General features: G+C 59.8%; 1 protein-coding gene across 2 annotated transcripts in view; it reads right to left on the bottom strand.

Annotated features, from left to right (window-relative positions):
• The window catches only part of LOC126649983 (hexokinase-2), a 38,487-nt gene extending 13,311 nt beyond the window's left edge, over positions 1 to 25,176 (bottom strand). Inside the window, exons 1-4 of one of the 2 annotated variants that reach the window (XM_050334415.1) lie at positions 24,953 to 25,176; positions 7,608 to 7,770; positions 979 to 1,127; positions 607 to 726 (exon numbers count right to left, since the gene is read on the bottom strand). In XM_050334415.1, coding sequence (XP_050190372.1) covers positions 607 to 726; positions 979 to 1,127; positions 7,608 to 7,770; positions 24,953 to 25,003 — 483 coding nt within the window. In that variant the 5' untranslated portion in view covers positions 25,004 to 25,176. Of the gene's footprint in view, positions 1 to 606; positions 727 to 978; positions 1,128 to 7,607; positions 7,771 to 16,121; positions 16,244 to 24,952 lie in introns of those variants that run through there. The other variant, XM_050334414.1, reaches the window with a different exon arrangement.
• Positions 25,177 to 25,657: the final 481 nt, after the last annotated feature.

Consider the following 25,657-nt stretch of genomic DNA (forward strand, 5'->3'; position numbering starts at 1 on the left):
TGCCCCTGGATCCCTGGAAGTGTCCAAGGACAGGCTGGACAGAGTTTGCAGCAACCTGGGACAGTGGAAGGTGTCCCTGTCCAAGGCAGGGGGTGGGGCTGGATGGTCTTTAAGGTCTCTTCCAGCCCAAGCCATTCCATGATCCAGTGAAACCCTGGCCAAGATGTGTCTCAAACAGGAGACCCACCACGACTCATTCTCATCAAGCAGCTTTAAAAAAGGCACCTGGCACCTTATCCTTAGAAAACATTGATGTTCCTTTTAACAGGGGTTTTCTGGTGTATTTGGAGAAGATGAGAAGCAACAGGGTTATTGGGAAGAGATGCCAAGCACTGCATTCCCTGGAGGAATGTTCCCTCCTCTCTGTCCCTGACCGTGCAGCCACTGAGCCATTCCACTAGCAAAAAATATTCATAACAAAGAAAGGGCAGTGCTGTTCTTAACCTCCTCTCACCCAGAGCTTGGGAATGGCTTAGAATGAGAGATGTGCCCCTTCAGGAAAGGTCACATGACCCAAAATCAGCAAGACTAATTAAACACCTGAGCTAAATTGGCGTGGGACCCCCGGCAAGAACTCAGCTCGTCCCACCACAGCCCCTCACCCACCTCGTCCAGCTTGGTCTGGTGGCACGGGAAGGAGAAGGTGAACCCCAGGGGGAGTTTCTTGTCCTTGATATTCAGCTTGTCCAGGAAGTTGGCCAAACACTCAGCAATGTGGTCGAAAAGCTGGATAAAAGGGAAAGAGTGAGACCCCCCACAGCTGCCCACAGGCAAGGGGATGAGTGGGTGCCAGCCCACCTCCCTGCCCACCCTCACCCATCCCCACGCTGGCCATCAGGAATTCCTGTTCCTGGCACAAGATCCACTGGGATCCTGCTGGGCCAGGCAGTGGGGGATGCCCAGCCCTGCTCCCACCCCAGGACACATTTAGGGGTGCCGGGGTGACCCCAGGGATGGGTGAGGAGGGGTTGGACCCACCTGCACCCCACTGCCCCGCATCAGCTCCTCGGGGATGGCGTAGATCTGGTTCTCCATCTCCACCTTCTGCAGCCCATTGTCCGACACCTTCACCCTCAGCACACGGAAGTTGGTGCCACCGAGGTCCAGCGCCAGGAAATCCCCGTCCTCTGCGGGACCAGGACAGGGAAAACCAGTCAGCTTGGAGGGTCCTCACTCTGCTGGAGCCCCAAAGTGACCAGCAACCTCCCAGATAGGGGGATACAGTCCCATTTTTAAATCTATTTCATTGTTTTAATTATTGTCATAATGTTTGGAATTTTATCAGAGCCGTGGCCTGACCCTCCTCTGCACCCCCAACACCCCCATAGCTGATGGGGGTCAAAGCACTGTCATTGAGCTGGATATGGATGCCCTGGGGAGGCCAAATCCCACCAGCCCCATCCAGAAAGCCAACAGTGATCTCAGGGAAGAAGAGCTCCAGCCTCAGGCTCCATAAGCAATAAGGCAGCAGAGCCATTCCCGACCCTACTGATGCTTGGTGGAAGCTCCTAAACCCCCTCCCAAGGGGTTAAACCCTGGGAGCAGCCGTGGCTACACCAGAGCTTGGCTAAACTTTTAATATATGGACATACCCCCGGTGTTCAGGTCGGGCTGGCCGGCCCAGGCCACCCTCCCTGCCCTGCCCCAGGAATCCCGCACACTCCTGGCATGCGGCTCCAAGGTGGAAGCAGGAAACCAGGGAGGGAAAAACTCCAGCAGACCTTCAGGGGCTCATTGCTGCCTTCCCCTGGGGGGGGTGGGGAGCTGGAACGTGGCTCCTCAAGGGGACCCCCAAGGGTGAGCCCAGAGTCTCCCCTCCGGTTTGTTTTCGAGGCAGCTCGCCGGGGTTTGGGACCCGGGCTGCGGGAAAAGCGCCCAGCTGGCTGTTTTAGTGGGGAGAGGGCCGGGGGAAAGCCCTCTATCAGCACTGTCAGAGTCCTGAATGCATTAAATGTGCTGTGCTGGCTCCCCCGGGCCGATACCGGCGCCCCGGGGGCCGCTTTGTGCCGGCCGGTGCTGGTACAAAGGGGCCACAGTCGGGACAAAACCTGCGGGTCATTAGTATGCACACGCCAGCGGGGCCGCCGGCATCTCCAGTGACTCCAGCTGAAAAGGCAGCTCCGGGGCTCCAGCGGGCCTGGCGCCGTTCCTGGGGTCACCCTCCGAGGGCTCGGGGCTCGGGAACGGGGCACGGGACCCACTGCGAGCTGGAGCGGCTTTAGAGAGGCGGAAAAGGGCCATGGAAAGCCGCCCCCGGAGCTCCGGGGAGACCGGGAATGAGAGGGCTCAGGGGTCATGGGCAGCTTCAGCAGGGTCAGAGCTGCGGGTGGAGAACGGGGAGGATGGGGGAGCACTGGGGGGTCAGCGCTTCACCCCAAGGGGGAACGGAACAGCGCCCAAGGAGGGTGAGAACACAGCCCCAGGAGGTCAGAATAACGTCCAAGGGGAGTCAGAACATCACCCAGGGGGGTCAGAACATCACCCAGGGGGGCAGAACATCACCCAGGGGGGCAGAACATCACGCAGGGGCAGAACATCACCCAGGGGAGTCAGAACATCACCCAGGGGGGTCAGAACATCACATAACCCCAGGGTGACACAGGGCAGGGGGGCCCCAGCTCTTGGTGACACCAGCCCATGCCCAGCCCCCAGCACAGGCCACGGTGCCCTCAGTCCAGGACACACCCCAGAACCGGCTGGCCAATGGAATAAGGAGGTGCCAAGGCCGTCACACCATTATCTTAACAAGAGCTGAAGTTCAGCGAGTGCCTGCACAGGTTCTGGCAAAGCCTCAGTTGTCTCTGGGGCCCCACAGCCCCTGCAAGAGCCAATAACCCCTGACCACACCAAACTTGGAGACTGTCAGAGCTTTGCAGCTCCTCCTTGCTCAACCAACACCCCTGACACAGCTCTGAGAGAGGCAGCATAGCCAGAATTCAGGGCTGGGGGGGGACAGGGGGCCGTCAGAGCACGGAGCTCCTGCACCAGGGCAGTCAAACCCTGAGCACCCCTTCCTCCTCCTCCTCCTCTTGGCCCTGTGCAGGGACAAGGCTTAAACCAGTTTGGTAGCTCCTTTCCCAGCCTGTCTGCCAGCCATGGGGCATCCATGGCCACGGTGGCTCTTCACACAGAAAACACACCAGGAAAACCTTGGAGAAGCTCCTGGCTGTCCCACTGTCCTTGGTGAGGCCACCACGGGGACCCCCCTCAGCCACAGATGGGCAGAGCTGGATGTGATGCCTGGCTGGGCACCACTGGCATCGTGTCCTGCCCTACACACAGGTCAGGCTGTGCTCCTGCTCCCCTTGCCATTGGCACTGATGCCGTTCTGCTCCTTAGCAGAGCATGGAAAGCACCTCAGGGGGCTGATAAATATGCCAGGGATAAGGGCACTGGAGCCAAGAGGGTCACAGGTTGCTCAGCTGCTTGGAGATAACACAGGGAACCCAGGAGGCTCACAAAAAGAGGGGTAAGGAGGCTGGGTGGGGCCATCCTCCCCTCCTGCCCAGCTCTTGGTGCTTCAGCCAAGCCACACGTGGGGCTCGTGGCCCCTGGACCAGCTCTGCCCTGCCCTCACCAGTGGGACCCAAACACCACCCCAGAGCCCCCTCACACCGCTCAGCACCCACCAGAGGGGCACGAGCAGTCTGGTGGCAAGGGATGAGGTCAAGGGGTGGGTTCCCAGGTGGATCAGCTTTGCAGGAGGAAAAAGGCAGCAAAATCTCCCTTGGAAAAATCCCAGCCACCCAGCTGAGGGATGGGATCCGTGACTGGCACCAGGTCAGGGTCCTCCCTCCAAGTCAGGCTCCCACAGCCCCTGATAAGGTATCAGAGGTGGTGCTGAGCCCACAAGCCAAACAGGGCAGGGCAAACACAGAGCCCTGATTCCAGGGGCTGTTTGCTCCTGGGAAACTCAAGGGTGAGAGCTGAATGCCTGGGAAAACCCCCTGTGCTCCCGGGAAAAACCCGGGGGAGCAGAGGAGGTGACCAGGGGAGAGGAACAGCACGTGTGGGATCATGTCCCAGCACCCCAGAACTGCCACCCCCAGTGGAACCACAACCTTCCAGTGACTGCAGTTCCATTGTGTAGGAATCCTTGGCCAGACTGGGTAAATAAAAATTAAGAGGAAGAGAAAAAGTTGGAGCAGGTCCAGGCTCTGCTGCCCAGGGGAGATGCAGGACAGGGTTGAGGCACCGACCCCAGCACTTCCCACGGCCACCCCTCACCAGCCCTATCCTCCTTCTGGATAGCTCATGGAATCATGGAATGGTTTGGGTTGAAAGGGACTTTAAAGGCCAGCCAGTTACACCCCCTTGCTCTTCCACTATCCCAGGTTGCTCCAAGCCCCATCCCCCCTGGCCCTGAACACTTCCAGGGATGAGGCAGCCACAGTTTCCTGGGAAATCTCACTGGGAATTCAGTAAATCCCCAACCACGGGGCTTTGGGTATAAAACCAGTAGTTTTTTCCCAAGCCTTTCAAGCCCATGGGCCAGATGAGCTGGTTTTCCTGCAGAGGCAGCCGGTCATCAGCAGGAGCTGAGCCCACCAGCCAAGGGAAAGGTGTTGCCAAGAGCCACCCTTCAGATTTCCAGGGATTAGACCTCCAAATCCTGCAGCATCCTCCTGAAACCTCCAGGCTGGGGTTATCAGCTGCTGGGGCTTAACAGAGGATGCACCACAAGATCCTTGTGTCAACACAGGCGTGGAGGAGGAAATGTGGAGACACCAGCAAAGCCTGGAAAAACCAGGAATGGAGCAGGGAGGAAGGTGCTGGTTGCACTGAGCAGGGAGAGCCCCTGGGAGAGTCACTGGGGATCCAAGGAGAAGCTTATTTAGGACCTGTTTCCCCACCAGCCTGCAGTGGGACACCCCCCACCCCAGTGCCAGAGCCCAGCAAAGCAAGAACAGCTGTAACTGGGAGAGTTTCTGCTTCCAAAGCAGAATTCCCCCCTCTTATCCCACCCCACAGGAACGGGGAAGCCTCTCTGAGAGCTGGGAGCCGGGGCTGTGTTTTGGCTTAACCTGCAGCTGTGACCTTGTGTTTCCATAAGCGCCTCCCATCCGCCTGCATCCCGGAGCTGGGAGCTGGCCCTGCATTCCAGGGGGTGTAATCCCACGGCAGGGAGCTGGGGGGCTGCAGCAGGAGGGAGGGAAGGACAGGGATGCTTTGCCCAGTGGCACTGGCGTTTCTGAGCAGGCCTGGAGCAGAGGAAAGGCCTGTCCTGGGAGTGGGAGCAGCTGCTGGCACCTGGAGCAGGTGGGAGCAGGACTCGGTGCCCAGCCCCAGTCAGACTTTGCCCAGGAGCTTTGGAAAAGAAAAAAAATAAGGGAAGAAGGAAGGACACAGCCCTGGACGTTGAGCTGTTGCCACACCATCTGTGCCAGGGATTTGGCACCAGTGTGCCACCTTCCAGCCTCCCCTCCAAAACCCAAGAGCAGGGACACTAGTGCTGCTCACAGCCTGGATCCAGCTGGAGCTGTACAGGGAACTCCAGCTCTTGGCTCCCTGGGATTTGCTCAGAACCCTCCCCTTTCCCAGCCCCCCTGGGCAGCTGCAGCTCTGTGACTGCCCCAGCACCCCCCCGGAGTGGCATTTTCCATGCTGCCATTCCCCTCTCTCCCTGCCCCGGGTGAGAAATGCCAGCTGGGACACAGATACAGGGAAGGATGCCAAGGACCCATCCTGGAAGGGCAGGGGGAGGGATCGCTCCCTGTCCCAGCAGCTGGTCAGGGTGCTGGGAGCACTGACACACCCTCCACCAGCACCCAGCACCCTTGGCTGCTGCAGTTCCTGTGCCCAGGGGCAGCTCCTGGCCCTCCCTGTAATTAAAAATATTCTCCAACATTTAAATAGATGGAAATCTCGATCCTGGGGCAGGGAGCCAGGTCCAGCTTTTGGGTGCAGGTGCATGGAGGGGGTAGAGCACAGGGGATGCTTTGGGTGCCCAGATGGACAGTTTAGATGGATTAAAGGGGCTCACAAGGAAGGTGGAGACAGACTTTTAGCAGGGGCTGTAGTGAGAGAAGAAGGGGAACAGTTTTAAACTAAAAAGGGTGAGATTTAGGTGTGATATTGGTAAGAAATTCCTCCCTGTGAGGGTGGGCAGGCCCTGGCACAGGGTGCCCAGAGAAGCTGTGGCTGCCCCATCCCTGGAAGTGTCCAAGGCCAGGTTGGACAGGGTTTGGAGCAACCTGGGCTGGTGGAAAGTGTCCCTGTCCTTGGCAGGGGGTGGAATGAGATGACCTTTAAGGTCCCTTCCCACCCAAACCATTCCATGACTCCTGTGTCTTCACAGGGGCACAGGAGATGCCACCACCCACCCCAGACCTCACTGAGGCATTACCAACAAACACCCAGCACTGCCCAGTGATGCAGAGACCTCCTGTCACCACCTACAACTCCCTGACAGGAGGGGGGAGCTGGGGGGGGATCAGGTTCTGCTCCCAGGGGACAAGGGACAGGATGGGAGGAAACAGCCTCAGGCTGTGCCAGGGGAGGTTTAAGTTGGATATTGGGGAAATTTCTTCCTGGAAAGGGCTGTCCAGCCCTGGCACAGCTGTCCAGGGCAGGGGTGGAGTCCCCATCCCTGGGGGGATTTAACAGCCATGTGGGACATGGGTTAGTGGTGGCCTTGGCAGCACTGGGGGAAATGGCTGGATTTGACGACCTTAAAGGGCTTTTCCAACTCAAACCATTCCACAGGTCTATGATTCTGTGATTCCATGATTCTACCACTTCTGTCCTTGCCTCCAGAGAGCAGCCACGAGGTTTTTTGGCTCTGTCCCTCTTTATCCACCTCTCCTGCTGGTGACCTTCAGCCTCTGCCCCTGAGGTTTCCCGGACCCCCATGGAGGTGCCGACACTGGAGCAACCCCAACTCCCAGCAACTCCATCCAACAGGACTGACCACCCCAGGGCCTTTTCCTGGACTGCTGCCATCCCAGATGTGGAGCCAGGGCAACTCCAGCTGCTGAGGGCTCCGTCCCTCCTTCCCTTCAGCAGCCAGGACCATTCCCCCAGCTCTGAGCACTTGGTGGGCCCTGGGTACGTTGGCGGGCAAGGGGTGGTGCTGCAGGGATGGAGATCAGCCCCTTCCCAAAACACCGGGCTAGGACAGGCAACAGGGAACCTTCCCCTCTGGATGCCAGGGGAGAAGCAGTTTTTTGGGCTGGGAGGGACAAGCTGGGGATGTGCCTGCCCAGAGCGTGCCCCAGGCACGGGAAGTGGGCAGAAAGGCTGCATTGTGAGGAACCTGGACGGCCCCTGCTCCTGCCGGGCCCGGGTGGCTCTCAGACAGCGCTGGCAGCGCTGCCGCCTCACTGCTAATGAAATCTGATGAGCCGGACCCGTGACTGTCTCTGTCCTGCCAGCAAGGGCACGCGAGGGCGGCTTCCCTCCCTCCCTCCCTCCTGCCCGAGGGAACTGGCAGCCCCTCCAGAGCGGGGAACGGGGCCTGGCCCCGCGCTCAGCCCCGGCAGGAGGAAGCCCCGAGGAGGGCAGGTGGCCCTGGTGCCATCCCTGTCTCGGCAGTGCCACCAGGATGGGTGGTTTGCCTGTCCCCGCCCTCCCTCTGCTCTCCCGGGAGCATTCCCGCCCCACGGTACCTGTGCCATCCGGGGTGGACCTGACGAAGGTGGGCAGCATCTTCACGGAGGCGGTGGGGTTGGTCTCTGCCCCCAGCCCCTTCTCCATCTCCTTCTCGAAACGCTGGGACACCTCCAGGAGGGTCTCATCGGAGAGCCGCATGTGGTACAGGTACTTGTCGATCTGCAAGGGGGACACAAAGCCCAGAGGTCAGGTGGGGACATGGGCACAACCTCCAGGACATGCTCAGGACAGTGGCCAGCCCCTCAACCTCCAGGACATGCTCAGGACAGTGGCCAGCCCCTCTCATGGCTGCTGGGGGTGACACAAAGGAGCAGGGCGGAGCAGGTCGTGACCCACCCCAAAGCACAGGATGTGGCACCACTGGCACATCACTGACACGGCACTGCTGGAACAGCTCATCCCAGGAATCACCCACCACTGCTCCTGCACCTCCAGGTGCTGCTCTCCAAGGAGCTCCCCAGATGCCAGCCTGCACCCCCTTCCCAGACCGCTCGGGAATGCCAGACCCCGAGTTGCACCCGATGCTCCACAGCATCTTCCCGCTCGGTCACCTGCAGACACCCAAACAGGTTGCCACAGAAGCAGGAATTCAAACTCAGGAGTGAGTCAGGAGGTCAGCGAGGGAGGCTTTCAGGTGTGGAGCCCTTCCCACGCCACGGCACCAGCGCACCTTGACCTTGACCCCCGGGGGAGGAATCCACTGCCCCATCATTTCTCTGCTGCTGAGATCACCCCGAGAGCCAAGAGCTACTCAACCCCCTTGAGCAAACCACGCTGGTGTGACACAAGTGGGTGCCGGTGTGACACAAAGTCGGTGCTGTGGCCAGAGAGCCAAGAAATCCACCCCCTGCTCCTGGAAAGCATTACAGCCGTGAGCTGGGGACATGGAGAAGCCCAGCTCCTTCTATAAATGGCATCAAAGCATCTTGCCTTCCCCAGAAAAGGCATGGAAAGATTCCTCCCTGACCCTGGCCGTGCGCGTGTGCCTGGCCGGGCCGCGGCAGGGAACGGGAGAGGCGGGCACTGCCCGCTCCCAAACGATGCCCTGTTCCAATTAGCTTCGCTTCAAATTAATTAAAGGGCAGCTGCAAGCCCTGAGAAGTCAAGAGGAAAACTCCACCCCGCTCGCTCACCTGTCTGCAGGCACGTACCACGGGGTCAGCGGAAACGGGCTCGGACTGTGCTTTATGGGGCTGCGCTGGAGGAAATGGGCATTTTGTGGGCCACTAATTGCACCCATCCCAGCGTGACCTCGCTCACGGACCCCGGGCTGCACCACACAGCCCTGCTGTGGCTTGGGCTGCCCGTGGTTCAGGCTCAGGATGCTCCAGCGCATCCCTTTTTTCCCCACCCCCAGCTCTGCTGGAAATCCGGGAGCTGAGATCCCAGCGGCGAGGTCAGAGGATGGGGGAGGTCAGAGGATGGAGGGAGGCCCGGCCAGCACATTCCAGGAGAGATGCTTCATCCGCAGGGGAGCAGCATCCTCATGGTGTGATGGGCAAAACCTCCTCCTCCTCCTCCTCCTCCTGGTGTTTTCGGCTCTTTCCCAGAAATCGGGAGCTGGCAGACCTGGCAGGCAGGAGGGAAAGGCCAAGGAGAAGGAAACCTGGAGGTTTCCCGGTGCCAGCTGTTTACCAGCCTCTCCTTATCCACCCCAGCAGCAGGGAAGTCAAACACTCCTCCCTCCCCTCCTATTTGCTTTCACCTGCTGAAAATTCCCTCCCGTGTACCGAGGCTCTGGTTACTGGCACCAGTAACCTCCAGTTAACCAGTTAACTGGTCACTCCTGCCCTACTGACCCAGCTCACCTCCACCCTCTCCTTCCTCTCCCAGCTCCAGGAGCTGAGCCCACTTCTGTGCCAGCCCCAGGGCAGGAAACCTCCCCCAGAGCTCTGCCAGGGGTTACCCCAGGGTTATCCCAGGAGTTATCCCGGGGGTTATGCCAACACCATCAACCCAGGAGAGACAGTCCAACCCCATTTCCTAGGGGTGAGCTGGAGAGAGAGTTATCCTAGGAGAGAGATCATTATCCCGGGAGATACAGACAGTGTTACCCCAGCTCATGGAGGCCTTTTCCCCCTGCCAGGGAAGGTCTCATCCCAGGGAAGCTGGGGGATTTGGGAGCTCAGGTGCTCCTCAGCAGTGAAGATGCTGCAGTGCACAACCCACCACCCCCAAAATCCCAGCACAGGGAAACCACCCAGAGGTTCCACCTCCTTCCCCCAGGACAGGCACCGCTCGGCACGTCCCCCATGTCCTCCAGGCTCCAGCACACCAAGAATAACCTCGGCCTGAGCAACAGGATGACCTTCCTCTAATCTCCAAAGCCCTTTAAGACCTGGATCATCTTCTCCCAACGTAGACATTGCCCCACTTGGCACTTAAGGCAGGTCAGGACATCCTGCAGGACAGCTCCTTCCCCAGCAAGACCACCTTGGGCTGTGCCTGGACCCCACCAAGGACGATCCACGGCCACCATCATTCCCAAAACTTCCCAGCCCCGTGGCCTGCTTTGTTACTCCAAGCACCCCTCAAATCGTTGCAAAGATGGGATAAAACAGAGGGAATTCAGCCTGGGCATCTTTCAAGACAAAAACACCTTCTCGGCTGTTTATTGTTTTGGAAGATCGTGGAATAGTTTGGGTTGGATTGCCAATTCCAAACAAATAAAGTCACGGGGTTAGGATCCAGAACGGGGCAATTGAATTTCTGGAAAGCTTCCAGCCTGACTAATAGTGTTTCCTCAAGGAAATCTAAACAAACTGAGGGGAGAGGGAAGGGATGGAGGCTGGGAGGTGCTGGATGTGCTCCAGCCCAGGATGCTGTGTTGAAGCACCGGATCATGGAGCGGCTGCAGCTGTAACAAGCTTGATGCCACATTTTGGAACCAAAACCCAGCAAGTCCCCATCTCCTGGCTCAGGGCTGTCTCCAAGGCTCAGCTCATTTCCAGGCCAGGTGCTGGAGAAGTGCCCAGGGTCGCCCATCCCACCTTGCACAGACACCCCAGGAAAGGTCCGCCCGTCCTGTGGCTGAAGAAACCTCGAGTTGCCCAATTTTTGTTGCTATGTGAGCTGAGCTGAGCTGAGCTGAGCTTAAAGCAACCCAACAACCAGCTTTGGCTTTGCAAACTCACAGCTCTGGTGGCAGCACCAGGGTTGGATGGTCTTTTACACCTCAAGACTCCTCTTAATCAGGGGCTGGACCCCAAGGGGTCTGTGCCGTGGAAATATTAATTAGTCTGTGAATAACTTAATTCCAATTCAATGCCACTATCCATGGAAAAGTGCAGGCGGTGTTCAGCCTGGATAAGGGAAGACTCAGGGGAGACCTTAGAGCATCTTCCAGTGCCCAGAGAGGTTCCAAGAGAGCTGAGAGGGACTTGGGACAAGGGCCTGGAGTGACAGGACAAGAGACAATGGCTTCACATTGACAAAGGGTGGGATAGATGGGATATCAGGAAGGAATTCCTCCCTGTGAGGGTGGGCAGGCCCTGGCACAGGTTGCCCAGAGAAGCTGTGGCTGCCCCATCCCTGGAAGTGTCCAAGGCCACATTGGAGCAACCTGGGATAGGGGAAGGTGGGAGAGAGAGGGATAGGGAATGGGAGTGAATGGGCTTCAAGGTTTCTTCCAGCCCAAACCATTCCATGATTCTATAAATTCCTATAAATTTTCTTGCTGCCCTGGCACGGGTCCCAGGGGACAGCCAGGGGCACAGGGGGCAGGGTTGGAAGTGATGGAAGCTGGGGGGGATGGAAGGTGGGGATGGAAGGTGGGGGATGGAAGCTGGGGAGGATGGAAGGTGGGGGATGAAGGTGGGGATGGAAGCTGGGGGGGATGGAAGCTGGGGGAGATGGAAGCTGGGGGGGATGGAAGGTGGGGGGGATGGAAGCTGGGGAGGATGGAAGCTGCAGCGTGATAGGGCTTCCGGCCCTGTGCAACCGCTTCCTGCCCAGCCCCTGTCCTGGGGAAGGGGAAGAGCCCGGGGAGGGCTGTTCTCCTGCAAGAGCCTCTCTGATACATCTTTCCCGTTAATGATCTCAGGCTCCAAGGAGGGGAAGCTGCTTGCTTTTGGTTTTTGTTTTGCTCTGAATCCTTTCCCAGAGCCACGTGCCTGCAGAGAACCAGAGCAGGAGCAACTGTGTGTCCAACCCCCAGCATCTCCCCTCTGGAATTTTCAGCTGGATGTGCCTCACTCAAGCAGTGTTTTAAGCAAAAGCAGAACACTGGGAGAAGTTGGCTGGTTTCTGGACTGAATTCTTCTCCTTTTTGGCAGCAAAGCCAAACATTTGTCATGTGTGAGAACAACGGAGTGGTGTTCGAGTTTGGGGAAGGCTGGAGAACCCCAAACCCACAGTGTGTGCTGTCAACCCTCCCTCCAGGGAAATTTTTCCTGGGAGTTATCTTTTCTTTAAATTACTTCCCTCCCTGTCACAGTTTTTAATTTAAAGACATGCTGTTTTGCAGGAATCCCTGAAGTGTTAGGGAATGCCGACTCCCTCCCTGCTTCTCTCAGCAGGGTGTGAGCACCAGCTGTGCTCCCATCCCGCCCGGATCTGCGCCGGGATGTGATGAATTCAGGGAAACCGAGGCAGAGGGAGCAGCAGAGGCTGCAGGGTGAAGGCCTCCAGCTCTGGAAAGGGTTTGTTCCCTGTCCCAGGACAGACCCTGTGCCACGTCCTCGGTCCCTGCCCTCCCCACACCAGCGCTGCCCATCCCCGTCCCAGCTTTCCCACCCCGGTGACTCAGGCAGGGAACCGGCTCATCCCCTTCCCCAGCCTGCCGTGGGTGACACAGGGGTGATGCTGGGCTGCACCCACCCTCCCCCAGCCCTGACCCCGGTGGCACCCACGTCCTTGTGCTCCTCTGCGCCGAATCCAGCGCCACGTGCCCTCCCCAGCAGGGCCAAGCCTCGCATGACACACGCCCCGAGTCATCTCGCACCGAGTGAGTCAGATGTTTCCTGCTCGGCCGGTTCCTCCCCATCCTCACCCTCAGCCCCGGGCCGGCAGCTGAATCCACGCCGGAGGTGGAGCCGGGCACCCCTGGCGAGGAAGTGACCCCGTGGAGCACCCACTGACCCACCCCTGGGTGACCCCACTGCTCCACAGCCCCGCGCAAACCCAGTTTGACCGGGAACACGCTCTGGTGTCCAGCTCTGGCCTTGGAGACACCCAACTGCTCCCGGCTCCCACCGGCCCTCGAGGCACCTCCCTGCCCACACGTCCCGCTCCTCCCCCACTGCAAACCCAGAAGGTCTCCAGGGCAGGGATCAGAGCAGCATTCCGCTCGGATGCTGGAAGGGAAAGTCTGGCCGGTGCCAAGAATCCCCCTTTGGTTGCTGGGAGCATCCCACTGTGGAGGGAAACCTGAGGCTGGGCAGTTCTGATGAGAGAGGGAGGGATACAGGGACAACTTCCCAAAGGTGTGAAGTCCTGACATTCACCTTGGCAGCCTTAAGGGAAGCTATTAAGTTGGTTTTCCAGGAATTTGCCATAGGTGCCCCTCCCACAGCCACAGAGGCGGCCAGGGAGGAATCAGCTGGATAAAACTAATCCCTTGGCAAAGGAAAAGCAAAATAAAAATAAATTTAAAAAAAAAAAAAAAAAAAAAAAAAACCTCAAAAACAAAACAAGGAAAACCTGCCCCTGCTTGGAAACGGCCACAAATCCAGGAAAATTAACCCCATTGCCAGCGTTTCCCTCTTTTGAAGGGGGGATGGGGAATAGGAGACGCTGGGCTCCCACTGCTGTCGCATGACAGGATGAGGTTGAGGGACCAGGAAGCCCAGCAGGAGCCGGCACATCCCAAGGGAACGCGGTTCAGCGGCGGCAAACTTTCAAGCCGGGATCTCAAAGGACGCTGCTGAGGTTAATTAAAGTTTGCACAATCCCTTGGGGGTTAGATAAGTCCAGACAACCCATTTTCCAGCCAGGAAAAGGGCAGGAGGTGTTGGGGATGTAGGTGACATGCCCCCAGGGTGGGCAGGGGAGCAGGTAAAGCTGCTCCGTGGCAAGAATGGGAAGAAAAATCCTATTTTTGAGGCTATTTTCAAGGCCTTGAGGTGGACACAAACCACACATGTTGGAAAAGGCACTTTCTTCCCCCAGCCGAGCCCCTTTTTTGCCTGATCCAAAGGGAAAACACATCCTAGGCTACCACCTGCCATTTTTTTCCCCAAATATAGTCTCAAATTCTGGGTTTGCTAAAAAGACCCAAGCAAATAAATCTCAGCTTTCCAGGAATTACACCCCCTACAACTCCCTGTGCTAGGGAACCCCTGCCTTGCCTGGGAAGATTTACAAACCAGGAATACTTTGTGCATCCCCGGTGGAAGCAGCCAGGTTGGACAGCTGGCTGCTCCCCCCTCTGCCCTCTCCCTGAGCCGAGCTGAGCTCCGTGCTCTCTCCCAGCTTTGCCTCACCGGGAGGATTCACAGGAATTTGTTTAAAAATATCCCGGAGAAATCCAGTGGTGGAGGCGGCTGGGAGGGCAGCGCTGTCTCCCACAGCATCCCGAGCTCACGCCGGCGGCTCCGGGACAGTTTCTTCCTCCCTCTCCCATCTCAACAACCGTTTTTATTCGGGTTTTGGAGCTCGGAGGGAAATGAAGCCGCTCCCCGAGGCTCTGCACACCCTTTTCTCGGTGGGTAACGAAGCTGAATTCCTTCATCCAAGCCTTCCCTGCCCATTATTCCCAGCTCCTGATAAGGAAGGCGTGAGCAGCCCGGAGCCGGGCTCTGCCGCTGGCCTATTTCTGCCGTCGGGTTACACAATCCCTTCCCCTGAATTTGGCTGTTGCACAACCCCGGGGCCACTGGCGAGCAGAGGGAGAAGCCGAGCCCATAATTCCTTAAGGATAGTTTTGCGCCGGGAAGTTTTCCCTGCACTTTGTTTAGGTTGGGGTTGAGGTGTGTTTTTTTTCAATGTTCTGCCTTGTTTTCCTTCCTATTTAGCGCCCGCGAAGGGTCAACGTGGCGAGTTTCACTTCCCCGGTGGCGTCTCCAGGGTTATCCGAGGGCTCTCTAAGCATTTTCCTCAATTTTTTATTGTTTGGCAATAAATATTTGGCAACATTTGCAAATCCCCATCCCTTCACACTCAGATCAGCAAATCCTGACCACTTCCCGACCTCCGGAATCACAGCCGAAGCCCTCTCTGCCCTATTCCCAAATATCCCAAATGCCGGTGGAGCCCTGCGGGAAGAGCCCGAGCCCCCGCACGCTCTCCCATCTAGTATTTTTTTTCCAGGAATAATTTATTAAGCCCAGCCTAAGCGCTGTCCCGGCCAGACAAAGGCCGGCTACTCCCCGAGCCACGGGAGAGCAGGAACACTTGCGCTTTCCCAGTGCCTGAACTCGGGAATTAGGGGTGACGAACACTCCATGAACTCTCCGTGCATCCCAACGGGACGCTGCTGCTTGGGGCTGCGGTCTGGGAACGGGCTCGGGGAGTTCAGGACCCCAAAATTAGGGACTCAAGACCCGGAGATGAAGGGATGGGGAGGCAGGAAGGTGTTTTGCGTCGCTGTCAGCGCAGGGATGGGGGGCACACACGCGGTCGGGTGCGGGGGGCACAGCGCGGGCAAGGGGACCGGAGGTGCCAACGCCACCTCCGGGCTCGTGGCCCGGGCTGACCCCGCTCCCCGCGGGGGCCTCGGCTCGAAGCCCGGCGCGGGATGGGGGAAGCGGCTCCGGGGATGCTCCGCGGGTGCTCCGCGCGGGCGGCGGGAAGCGGCGACACGTGCTGCGAGCGGCGGCCGCGGGGGTCGCGGCTCCGGCGGGGGAGAGGCGCGGAGATCCCCCCTCCCTCCTCCTCCTCCTCCTCCTTCTTCTCCCCTTCCTCCTCCTCCTGCTGCTCTCCCCTCCTCCCCCTCCGCCCGCCCGGCCACGCGGGGTCCCGCAGCCGAGCACGTACCGCACGCGGCCCCGGCCGGGCAGCGCCGGGGCCTCCGCCCGCCCCCCCGGCCCGCTGCGCCCCGGTTCCCCTTCGCTCCCGGGGCCCTGTGCCTCCTCTTCCCCTTTTTAATGCTTTTTTCTTTTTTCCCCTTTTGTTCTTTTTTTTTTTTCAGTTTACTTTTTTTTAATAAACTTTTCCCTCCTTCTTTTCCCTCCTTTTACTCTTTTCCTCTCCTTTTCCCCTTTTCCACTTTTTTCTTCTTTCCTCCCACCTTTTCCCTCCCTTCTTTTTCCTTTCCCCTTCATCCTTTTTCCTCTTCCCTTTTTCCCCCTTCTCCCTTTTTTCCCCCTTCCCTTTTCCTTTTCGCTCCCCCCTCCTTTCCCCCTCCTTTTCTTTTTAGTAACTTTTCCCTACCCTTTTTTCAACTTTTCTTTTTTTTCTTTCCCCCTCTTTCCCCCTTTTCCCTTCTTTCCTCCCCTTTCCCTTCTCCTCCCTTTTTCCTTTCCACTTTTCCCTTTTCACCTTTCATCCCTCTCCGTTTTTTCCCTCGCTTTTCCTCCTCCTTATCCTCCTCATCCTCCCCTCCCCGCCGCTCCGTCCCGCGCCCCGCTCACCTTCTGCGCCTGGTCATGGTTGAGCTCGGTGAAGAAGTAGGCGAGGAGGTGGGATGCGATCATGGCGGGAGGCGCGGAGGGTGCGGAGCGAAGGTGCGGAGCGGCCCCGGCAGCGCCGCGCGCTCCCCGCGCCAATCGGGCTCATTGAGGAGGTTCCCCGGCCCACGAGTGACGCGCGCGGCCGCAGCCCCCCCATTGGCCGCGCAGAGAGGGTGTGAGCCAGGGGGGCGGCGCCCGCCGCCCGGGGGGGCACGAGGGGAGATGGGGGGCATGGGGGAGCCGGGGAGATGGGGGCACTGGGGGAGCTGGAGGTACCACTGGGAGGGGGTACTGGGGGACACTGAGGGAGCGGGGAGTGCCACTGGGAGGGGATACTGGGGGACACGGGGGAAACCGAGGGGGCATTGGGAGGGGGCAACGGGGGCACGGGGGTACAGGGGGTGCCACTGGGAGGGGGTACTGGGGGGACTGAGGGTGCCACTGGGTGGGGTACTGGGGGACACGGGGAACTGAGGGGGACATCTCGGAGGGGGTACTGGAGGGACCGGAGGATGCCATTGGGAGGGGGTACTGGGGGAGCATGGGGGGACTGAGGGGTGCCACTGAGAGGGGGTACTGGGGGAGGGGCATGGGGAGCCGGGAGGGCTACTGGGAGGGGGTACTGGGGGACAGGGGGAGCCGAGGGGGACATTGGGAGGGGGTACTGGGGGACCGAGGGTGCCACTGGGAGGGGTACAGGGGGCACAGGGGGAGCCGGGGGTGCCACTGGGAGGGGCACTGGGGGCAACCGCCGGCAGGGCTGGGCGTATATTGGGGGCACGGGGTGAGCTGAGGGGGCAGTGGGTGGTACTTGGGAGGGTGTATTGGGGGGCACGGGGGGTGAGCTGGGTGGTACTGGGAGAGTGCACTGGGGGTGCACGGGGGATGGGAGTGAACTGGGAGGCAGGGGGTGGTACTTGGGAGGGTGTATTGGGGGTGCACCAGGAGGAGTGTGAACTGGAGGGGCAGTGGGTGGTACTGGGAGTGCACTGGGAGGGCTGGGGTGGCGCTGGGGAGTGCATTGAGGGGTCAGTGGGAGGTACTGGGAGAGTGTACTGGGAGTGCACTGGGGGGAGCAGTGGGGAACTGGGGGTGCACTGGGGGTGAACTGGAGTGTACTGGGGGAAGCACTGGGGCAACACTGGGGAGAATGGAGGAGGAGTGGAGGGCGGGGGATGCAGCGGGAGGGGAATTGGGGCAGGTGGGGTCTGGGGTGCATTGGGAGGTCAGTGGGAGGTACTGGAGGGGCAACTTGAATTGCAGAGGTACTGGGGTGTGCTCTGGGGGTGAATTGGAGTATACTGGGGGTACACTGGGAGTGCACTGGGGGTGAATTGAGGGGTACTGGGAGGGCTGGGGCTGCACTGGGAGGCTCTATTGGGGGTACTTGGAGGGTGTATTGGGGATGCACTGGGGGGCACTGGGTGGGATTGGAGAGGTACTGGGGCTGGGGTGCACTGGGATTTACTGGGGGCTGGGGCTGCACTGGGGGAGCAGTGGGGACTGGGGATGCACTGGGGGCATACTGAGTTGAATTGGGGTACTGGGAAGGTGTACTGGGGTGCGGTGGGGAGTGCATTGGGGGGTCAGTGGGAGGTACTGGGAGTGGTATATTGGGGGTACTGGAGGGGCTGGTGGTGCACTGGGGGCTGGATTGAGGGGTACTGGGAAGGGTGGGGTGCACTGGGGGTCACTGGGGACTGGGGGTGCACTGGGTGATGTATTGGGAGTACCGGGAGGGCTGGGGTACACTGGGGTGAATTGAGAGGTAATGGGTGGGGCGCACTGGGGATGCATTGGACTGTACTGGCAGGGTGTCTGAGGGGTGCACTGAGGGGCTGGGAATGCAGTGGGGGATTGGGGGCTGGGAGTGAACTGGGATGGGCACTGGGGGTGCGTTGGGAGGGTACTGGGGGTCTGGGGCTGTACTGGGGGGCCCTGGGGGGATACTGGGATTTACTGGGGGGCTGGGACTGCACTTGGGGAGCAGTGGGGGACTGGGGGTACACTGCGGGGGTGCATTTGGTTGTAGTGGGGTGGGAGTGTGTAGGGGGTAAACTGGGAGGTACTGGGAGGGTGTATTGGGGGTGCACTGGGGTCTGGGAATGCACTGAGATGGGCACTGTGGGGGTGCACTGGGAGTTCACTGGGAGTGCACTGGGGGTGCATTGGGACTGGGAGAGTGTATTGGGGATACACAGGGGGTCTGGGAGTGCACTGGAGTGGGCACTGAGGGGGTAGGGGTGCAATGGGGCTGGGGTGCAATGGGGCTGGGGGTCAATGGGGCTGGGGTGCATTGACAGGTGAATTGGGTGGGTACTGAGGTGTATTGGGGGTGCACTGGGGTCTGGGAGTGAACTGAGGAGGGCACTGGGGGATGCACTGGGGACACTGAGGGCTGGGCTGTGCTGGGGTGTACTGGGATGTACTGGGGGTACAGTGGGGTTACTGGGAGGATGTACTGGGGTACACTGGCTGTGGAGTGCTCTGAGGAGGGCACTGGGTGGGCTGGGGGTGAACTGGAGTGGTGAATGGGGGTGTGTACTGGGGGAGCTGGTGGTGCGCTGTGGGGGATGCACTAGGGGTGTACTGGGGTGGCTGGGGATGCGCTGGGGGGATTAACTGGGGGATTAACTGGGGGTTCAATGAGGGGCTGCAGTGGAGTCTGCTGGGGGGATGTATTTGAGGTGTCCTTGGGGGTGCATTGGGGTGTACTGGGGGTGCACTGGAGGGGGTTGGGAGCGCACTGAGGGGGTGCCTTGGGGTGTACTGGGAAGGGTGAGGGTGCACTGGGAGTGCACTGGGATGCATTGGGAGCGTGCCCTGGCGGGTGCTGGAGGGGTGCACTCATGTGCACTTCCTCAGTGCGCTGGGGGGTGGGACTGCCTGGGGGCAGGGGGGGCGTGCACTGGGCGTACTGGGGTGCACTGAGGTGTGCAGTGATCTACTGGGGATGTATTTGGGGTGCCCTGGGAGGGTGTATTGGGGGTGCACTGGGGGTCATGCACTGGGGTGTACTGGGGAGGACATTGAGGGTGCACTGTGGGACTGGGGGTGCACTGGGAGCTGCATTGAGAATGCACTGGCAGGGCTGAGGGTGCACTGGGGGGTGCATTGGGGTGAACTGGGAGGTGTGGGGTGCATTGGGGTGAACTGGGAGCTGGGGGGTGCACGGGGGGCGTGCATTAGGAGTGTACTGGAGGAGCTGGGACCACACTGGGAAGGTGCACTGAGGGTGCAGTGGGGTGGCTGGAGGTTTCCTGAGGGGGTGCATTGTGGGTGCACTGGGGGGTGCATTAGGATGTACTGGGGGTGCAGTGAGGGGTGCAGTGGTCCACCGGGAGGATGTATTTGAGGGCATTAGGGTGTAATGGGGGCATTGGGGCTGGGGGTGCACTGCAGGGGTACATTAGGATGTCCTGGGAGGTGCATTGGGATGTACTGGGGGTGTACTGGGAGGCTGCACTGTGGGGTGCACTAGCAGGGTGTGTTAGGTTGTACTGGGAGGGGTGGAGGTGTATTGGGAGTGCACTGGGAATGCACAGGGAGCGTGCCCTGGCGGGTCCTGGAGGGGTGCACTGAGGTTCGCTTCCTCAGCACATGGGGGGGTTGGGAGTGCCCTGGGGGGTGCATTGGGGTGTACTGGGGATGTGGTGAGGGTGTGCACTACTGGGGGGATGTATTTGGGGTGCACTGGGGGACTTGGGAATGCACTGGGGGCTGAGGGTCACGGGGGGGTGCATTGGGGTACTGGGGAGTGCATGGGGGGGACACTGGAGGCTGGGGTGGGGGGTGCACTAGAGGGGTTAGGGGTGTACTGGGTTTGCATTGGGGTGTACTGGGAGGGGCTGAGGTGCACTGGGGAGCTGTGCATTGGGAATGCACTGGGGGGGAGCTGAGAGTGCACTGGGGGTGCACTGGGGCAGTAGAGTGGGGCTGCACTTGGGGTGCACTGGGGGTCTGTGCTGCACTGGGGATGTACTGGGGGGCCTGTGCCTCACTGGGGGTGCACTGAGGGGTCTGTGCCACACTGGGGGTGCACTGGGGAGTCTGTGCCACCCTGAGGGTGCACTGGGGGTGCACTGGAGGGCCTATGCCTCACTGGGGGTGCACTGGGGGCTCCAGCCGCATTGTAGATGCACTGGGGGGGTTCTGTGCCGCATTGGGGATGCACTGGGGGACCTGTGCCGCCCTGAGGGTGCACTGGGGGTGCACTGGGGGGGTCTGTGCCGCATTGGGGATGCACTGGGGGGCCTGTGCCGCACTGGGGGTGCACTGAGGGGCCTGTGCCGCACTGGGGGGGTCTGTGCCACACTGGGGATGCACTGAGGGGCCTGTGCCGCCCTGGGGGTGCCCCCTCTGTGTGTGCAGGCGTATGCCCGCAGCCCCTGTGTCCGTGCACGCCGCCGCCGCTGCCATGGGCGCCGCGTGTGCCGCGCTCCCCCCGCGTGTGCCATCACATGCGTGTGAACGTGCGCGGCCCTGTGCACCCGTCAGGTCACATCCATCACCCACGGCCCGCGGCGCTCACATCGACGCCCGCCCGTCCCGCTGCCCCCCGCGTAGGGAGGGGGTGCCGGGGAGAGGGCATCGCTGCGCCCCAAAGGCCTCGGGGAGCGTGGCTGGGGCTGGGATCTCAACTCCAGCATCCCGCCTTGCTCCTCGCCTCCGTCCCGGCTCCATCTGGGCATCCACGGGCCGCAGCCGGGCGTTGGTGGCCCCGAGCCCTACGAGGGCCGCGGCACGTCCTGGCCCTCCGGAGCGGCTCCCGCTCCCCGCTCCCAGCAGAGCCGGTCCCAGCAGCCCTGGGGCAGGAGTTACCCAACCCGTCTGCCTGCTCCCGCTGCTTTCCCAACCAGTTCGGAGCAGCTCCGGCTCTTCACGCCTTCACCCTCTCCGAGTCCTTTTACATGGTCATTTACATCGTTTTGGTGTGTGATTTTTTTTTTCAAGGAATTGTAACTCCGTTTCAAAGGAAAGAGGGGGAGAAGCAACCAAAGCCAGAGCTGAGAATATCCTGCTTCCAGACACCTTTTCCTGGAGGATCCAGTCCCACCAGACTCACCCTGAGTCTGTCCAGTGTTCCGGTTAAATGCCCGCATCATGACCTGGTGCTTTTTAGGATTTGGACTCACTGATCCTTGTGGAACCGTTCCAACTCAGGTTATTCCATTAATCTCTGTAGCTGCCCCTACACTTCAATTCACCCTCTCATCCAGCTTTTTTTTTTCCCCCCCCAAAAAACCCAAATCGTCTGTGGCTAAGTTGAAATTAAAGCAGCGTTTGAGCCTAAAAATAGCCGGGCACATCTGTCTGCCTTCCCCATCTGCCGCCGGCCCGGCTGGATGAAGGAAGCGACTGTTTGTGCAAAATGAGGGCTCTGTCCCATCCTTCTGTCCCATAAAATCAGTTTATTCAGGGAGAATATTCCCCAAGACTCCACTGATTTGCCAGATAATGCCCTAGTCGGGAAAAGGCAGGAGGAGCCGGGCTCTGCTCAACCCGTTCCTCTAAATAAAGTCTTTTTTTTTTTTCAAATTTGAAATGGGGTTTTCCAGCAGATTTTGGAATTCCTTTCATGGAATAAAGCTCCAAATGGAAAGCTTTTCAAGCTGTCCCAGCTGCTTCCCAGCTCTGTGTGGGTCTGTAATAATCTATCAGCATTTAATGCCACATTCCTTAGGAAAAGGAAGCGGCTGATTGCAGGGATTGGAGCTACAGCCAGTTCTAATTCCTCTAATGTGATTCCTTAAGGACGAGTGGTGCAGTAATGACAATGTTGGAGTGTGAGGAAGGGCCATGCCCAGTGGCTGAAGCAGGGATGGAGCATCCTGGAGTCCTGGGACCAACCTGACCCCCAGCCCAGGGCAAAGCCCCCAGGAGAGACCCCCGGGAGAGCTTTGGAGACCTGGTGAGGGTCACATCCCACTTTTACACTGGGGAAACTGAGGCACGAGCAGGGATGGGGAGAGGGGAATTGGGCACATCCAAACATGGAGCAGCCGGGATGATCCCAGGGCTGGAGCTGCTCCAGGAGAGGCATGAACTCATCTGGGATCACCTGCCCCGTGATTCATCACCCTGTCGCTGCTCCACATAGTTTCCAGCGAGGTCTCATTGGACACGACCATGGACACACACGTCCCCACGGGCCCGTCGGCAGCGGGATGACACCGGTGACCACTTATTGACTGTGCCCTGTCACCCAACGCACCGGAAACCTGGAACTCGGCCGGACCCAGCCCTCGCACGGGGCCGGGAAGACAAAACCGGTCGGAGAACTTTTCTTTCTTCGGCAGCCGCAGGACGAGCGCGTGACCTTGGGCTGAGCCGGGCGAAACAGCCCTTCCCCAGCCCCGCAGAGAGGGAGGGGGTTCGCCCATCCCAAACTGCGCCACCAAGGGGGAGGGAGGGGGAGGGTTGTGCCCTGTCCGTGCTGGGGGTGCTGGGAATCCATCCATCCATCCATCCATCCATCCTACTGCTGCTTCTCTGCAGATCTCACAGCCCTGCAGCGACTCCCAACCCATCCCAAACCTCTGGCTGCGCCCCAAGGTCACTGCCCACATCCAGCCCTCCCCAGAACGGCCACAGGGATTTCCCTGGGGGTCACAGTGGGTGTCCCCAGGCTGGGCCACTCCAGTTCCTGCAGCCTGGATTCACACCTCACACACCAGGCTAATCTCCATGGAGCGGACGGAAAAGGGGAGATTAAATTAGATTAGCTGGAGCCGCCTAATTTTAGTGTCCTCACGTGTCACCAGCACGCTGCTCCGGCTCTTCCCTCACTCCCCCAACCCTGCACCACCCTCAAAGCCACCGGGGCCACCAGCCAGGAGGAATCCAAAGGCAGTTTGGCTAGGAAGTGGCACCCGGAGATGGGGGTAAGTGGGTGATGTGGGTGGCATGGGGGTCACTGAACCTCTGCCAAGGGGGGGACTGGGGGTGATGGTCACCTCCCAACTGGTGATGGCCATCCTTGGCTGGTGATGGTCATCCTGGACTGCTGGCCACCCTTCCCTTGCCATGGTCACCCTCCACTGGTGATGGCCAACCTCCACTGGTGGTGGTCACCCTTGGTCTCGGGATCATCTCCATCCCTGAGCAGCCTCTTCTGCCCAGGAGGATTTTCTGGTGGGACCCTCCACACTGGCACGTCCTGTTTTCCCCTGCCATGCTCAGCTCCCGCCCTGCCTGCCCTGCTGCCCCCCCCACCCCGCATCACTGCGCCATGAGGATGACGTTGGCCTGCCCAGATCTCCCTCGGGGCAATGTCAGCCTGTTCAGCTGTCAGAGCCCGCCAGCTCCATCAAATGTCTCCTGACCCAAGAGGACATCAGATTCCTCATGGGATCAGCGTGGAGAGCCCCAGGATCAGTCCTGTGACACCACAGGGAGAGGTGCCTGGCCCCCACCATTTCCATGAGCTGCACCATCCCCAGCGCTCCAGCAAGGTCCCCAGTGCCCCAGTATAGTCCCCAACCCCTGGAGAGGATGTCAGAGCTGACAGGAGCTCTGGTAGGAAGGATGGTGTCCCCAAAAGCCGGCATGGCCAAATGTAGGGAAAGCTGGGGACCATCCCACATCCCAGAGGGGCTGTGCCAGGTGCCACAAAGCCTGGCACAGCTTCAAGGTCAAAAGTCCCAGTGAGGACACAGGACCCTGAGTCACTCCACCCAGCTGTGAGCAACTCCCGCGTGCGGCACTTTCCCAATCGCAGCGGAAAGGGGAGGTTTCTCCTGCGTCCCTGGGGCACTTTCCGTGGTCACCACCATGTCCCACGGCGTGGGACACACCACGTCCCCAGTGCCACCAAACCAGAGCAGGACTGGGCAGGGGATGTCGGTGCCAGGGGGTTTTTCCTTGCCTCCTCCATTGAACACCTCATCCTTCCTGCTGGCGCTCTGGGTGTGAGCCAGCTGCGTCCCAGGGGTCCCATCCCTGTGCCATGGGGAGATAACCCTGCCACCAACACATGACGGCCCCCTGCCACAGCCACATCCAGCCTGCACCCGCTCCTGTGACATCCTTCCCACCCAGCACAGACAGTCGGAGGAAATAACCCAAAATTCAGGTTTCAGGAAGAGCCGGGCACAAGGCTGCAGCAGGAGCCCACCCTGCAGCCCTGTGGTGTCCTGGGAGAGCGGCTGTGCAGGCAGGGACAGCGGCCACATCACCGTGGCAGAGCCACGTGCGGGTGGATGTGACTCCCAGCCCGTCCTCGGAGCCTGGGTGAGGGGCTGGGAAGAGCCAGTGGGGGAGTTGAGGGGCTGGGAACCCACCTCCTGCCTCTCCAAAAGCCCAGCCAAAAGCCACGGCACTGCAGGTGGGTGGGGAAGGATTGAATCCCCCTGATACCCCAAGTCCGGAGCGATCCCTAAGCCCAGCCTGGAGCTCTCTTGGGGATGCACGAGCTGAGCTGGGCTCTCCTGGGACTCTTGCTCACCATGAGTAGCATCTCCCTCTCTCCCTACTGGGATGATAATGGCTCAAAACTCACGATCAAATATTTTTCCATTAATTCAGTCCGACAGGCAGAAAGACACTCCAGATATTACATCCTGTCTTGCTCCAGCATCACCTCACCTGGCTCAGAGCTGGAGCTTTGGGAAATAGCTCCCCCCTGCTCTTCCATCAGTTATTCCCCAGCATCCATCCCATGATCTCTTGACACCCACAGTTGCTCCTCTTCCACTCCCATCCCCTTGTGCTGCATCCATTACAGTTCCTTATCCAGGCACAAGGAGCATAAACCTCCCAGAATCCCAAATCCAGGGAGCAAATCCCCTTACCTGGGCGAAGACTTCATTGTCCATCCCGTTCTCCGCGTGCATGGACGTCATCCTTGGAGCATCCGTGGTTCGCCAGGACTGGGAGCTCGCCGTGCCGAGCCGGGTCTGGCAGAGCTTTATCACCTCTGATCCCTGCGGAGGAAGGCCCTGCGTGCCAGCGCCGAGGTCATTGGCTGGGCAGCGCGCGGATGGAGATGGGATTTGAACGGCGCTGGCGTAATCCCGGAGCTGTGGGATGAGAGTGACGGAGCTTTCTGGGATGAGATGCTCTGTGGCAGGTCTGGGCTCCTCCTGCCCACCCCCTCCCCACACCCACGGAGCATCCCTGTGTGCCGTACCCCTTGGTGTGGAAATAAGGAACAGCTGGATCGTGGATCAGCCCACGGGTGACCCCCGCATCGCTCTGTCCCCGTGGGGGGTGACCTCGATTGCCCCCAGCCCGAATTTCAGTGCAGGGAGTTTTACAACGAACCCGCTCTCCTTTTTCCTGGGAAAGGGGAAATAAAACGGGAAAATGCCTGCTGGGGTGGGCTGGGTGTGCTCGGAGGGGCTGGGGTGGGTCCGCACCGCCCCAATCCTGGGAACACATCATGCGTGTGCACATGTGTGCTGCGTGTGAGCGCACACGTGGCACAGGGACACGTGGCCACCTGCATGGATCTGACCCAGCAAAGGGCTTAATCGGGATCTGTGGCATCTGCCACG

Source organism: Myiozetetes cayanensis, unplaced genomic scaffold (genome assembly GCF_022539395.1).
Source record: "Myiozetetes cayanensis isolate MyiCay16 unplaced genomic scaffold, myiCay2020 scf53, whole genome shotgun sequence".
In the NCBI taxonomy this organism is placed as follows: Eukaryota; Metazoa; Chordata; class Aves; order Passeriformes; family Tyrannidae; genus Myiozetetes; species Myiozetetes cayanensis.